This window comes from Ricinus communis, chromosome 1, assembly GCF_019578655.1.
Source record: "Ricinus communis isolate WT05 ecotype wild-type chromosome 1, ASM1957865v1, whole genome shotgun sequence".
Lineage (NCBI taxonomy): Eukaryota > Viridiplantae > Streptophyta > Magnoliopsida > Malpighiales > Euphorbiaceae > Ricinus > Ricinus communis.
In genome coordinates, this window is record NC_063256.1 from 16,352,032 (window position 1) to 16,354,808 (window position 2,777).

A 2,777-nucleotide genomic window follows, 5' to 3' on the forward strand; every position below is an offset into this window, starting at 1 on the left:
TCAGTTGAGGGTCAAAATTTGGTTGCTAATCTAAATCTGTTGGACGTAATGGATTTCGATGTAATTTTGGAAATGGATTGATTGGCTATGCATTTTGCCATGTTGGACTACCGGGAGAAGCAAGTAACTTTTGGAATCCCCGTAGACTCAGAGTTCCATTTTAAAGGCGAGCAAGTACCTACTCTATCGAGTCTTGTGTCAGCTATTGCAGCTAGGCGGATGCTTCTCCGTTGATGTCAAGGATATCTGGCTTTGGTCAAGGATATTTCAGCAGGAAGAGGTAGCGTTGAGGATGTTTAGGTGGTTCGCGAGTTTCCTAATATATTTCTAAAAGAGCTACTAGGACTGCTGCCCAATAAAGAGATAGAATTTTGCATCGACGTGGTACTGGGTACAACACCTATTTCCTTGCCGCCTTACCAAATGGCACCAGCTGAGTTAAGAGAGTTAAAGGAGCAGTTACAGGACCTCCTAGATAAAGGTTTTATTAAATTCAGTATGTCTCCGTGGGGTGCTCCTGTTCTGTTCGTGAAGAAGATGGACGGTATTTTGCGCCTCTGTATTGATTATTGACAACTGAATAAGGCAATGATTCGTAATCAATATCTGCTTCCTTGCATCGATGATCTATTCGATCAGCTTCAAGGAGCCACATGCTTCTCCAAGATTGATTTGTGATCGATGTATCACCAGTTGAGGATCCGTGAGGAATACGTGCTGAAGACAGCATTCAAGATGCATTGTGGGCATTATGAGTTCCTGGTAATGTCATTTGGACTCACTAATGCTCCTGCAGCCTTCATGGATTTGATGAATCAGGTGTTCAAGTAGTTTCTGAATCATTTTGTCACCGTATTCATTGATGATATCTTGGTGTACTCTAGAAGTGAAAAGGAGCACACGTGGCATCTGAGTATGGTACTTTAGACATTGAGGGAGCATCAGTTGTATGCTAAGTTCTTCAAGTGTGAGTTTTGGTTAGAAAGCATTGCCTTTCTAGGACACGTTGTCTAGAGAGAGAATCCAAGTGGATCCCAAGAAAGTGGAGGCGGTGACTGACTGGTAGAGACCGACCATGGTGATTGAGGTGTGTAGCTTTCTAGGATTAGCAGGCTACTACCATTGATTCATGCAGGACTTTTCGAGGATAGCAGCACCTTTAACTAAGCTGACTCAGAAGAACGTTAGGTTCTAGTGGATTGACGCATGTGAAAGAAGTTTCCAGTAGCTGAAAGACTGTTTGACTTCAGCTCTGGTGCTGACCTTACCCTATGGGACTGGTGGATTCACGGTGTACTGTGACACTTCCAAAGTGGGTTTGGACTGTGTCCTGATGCAAAATAGTAAGGTAGTGGCTTATGCATCCAGGCAGTTGAAGAAGCATGAGCAGAATTACCCTACCTACGATTTGGAGATGGCAGCAGTAATTTTTACTTTAAAGATCTGGAGGCACTATCTCTATGGTGAGGCGTGCGAGATATATACGGATCATAAAAGCTTGAAGTATATTTTTCAACAAAAGGAACTGAATGTAAGATAGAGGAGATGGTTGGAGCTTCTAAAAGATTATGATTATAATATTCTCTACCATCCAGGTAAGGCGAATGTTATGGCAGATGTCTTGAGCAAGAAATCGGTAGGTAGTCTTGCTCATATCAGTGCAGAGAAGAGACCCTTGACTAGAGAGTTGCACGAACTGTATGACCAAGGGCTAGAGATGGAGGTATTGGAATTGGGAGCATTATTAGCACATTTCAGGGTTAAGTCTGTACTCGTTGACAAAATCAGATTAGCTAAGAATTAGGACCCACAGTTACGGAAAATCTTGGAAGAAGTGCAGTAGGTTCGAGCTAATGATTTTGTTATAGATGATGATGGTACTCTCAGGATGGGCGCTAGGCTGTATGTTCCAGATGTGGATAATCTCAGAAAGGAGATTTTTAGAAGAGGCTCATTGTACAGCTTATAGCATGCATTCGGGCTCCACTAAGGCGTATCATGATTTGAAAGGAAATTATTATTGGTGGAATGGAATGAAAAGGGATGTGGCAGAGTTTGTCTCCAAGTGTCTGACGTGTCAGCATATCAAATTAGAGCATCAGAAGCAGTTAGGGTTATTGCAATCGCTTCCCATACCATAGTGGAAATGGGAAAGGATTACTATGGATTTTGTATCGGGTTTACCCAAGACTTCAGCTAGTTATGATTCTATTTGGGTGATTGTGGACCGATTGACTAAGTTAGCACATTTCCTTTCGGTGAAGACTACTTATCCTGTGGCTAAGTATGCACGACTGTATTTGGAGAAAATTGTCAGTCTTCACAGCGTTTCTATTTCCATAGTGTATCATAGAGGACCGCAGTTCATTTCGAGGTTTTCGAAAAAGCTACAAGAAGAGCTTAGTACCAGATTGGACTTCAGTATAACTTTTCACTCCCAGTCGGAGAGGACTATTCAGACTTTAGAGGATATGCTTCAGATGTGCGAGATAGATTTTGGTAGTCAGTGGGATTGGTATCTACCGTTGATTGAATTGTCGTATAACAACAACTACCATGCGAGCATTGAGATGGCACCTTTTAAGGCATTGTACGACCGTAAGTGCAGCTCTCCTATGTGTTGGAAAGAGGTTGGCGAATGAAAGTTAGTAGGACCAGAGTCGGTTCATATCACTTTAACAAAGATTCCTATTATCCGCGAGCGTTTGAAGACAGTTTTCAATAGGTAGAAAAGTTATGTGGATCCGAAGCGGAAGCATGTAGAGTTTAGTATTGGG

The 2,777-nt window shown here is 42.2% G+C and overlaps 1 protein-coding gene across 1 annotated transcript; it reads left to right on the forward strand.

Annotated features, from left to right (window-relative positions):
* The first annotated feature begins 423 nt into the window (after nucleotides 1–423).
* LOC125369780 lies at nucleotides 424–2,141 on the forward strand. Its single transcript, XM_048372932.1, has 4 exons — nucleotides 424–544; nucleotides 1,251–1,463; nucleotides 1,596–1,723; nucleotides 1,869–2,141. Exons 1-4 carry the CDS (start codon nucleotides 424–426, stop codon nucleotides 2,139–2,141), a joined length of 735 nt encoding a protein of 244 aa, XP_048228889.1.
* Nucleotides 2,142–2,777: the final 636 nt, after the last annotated feature.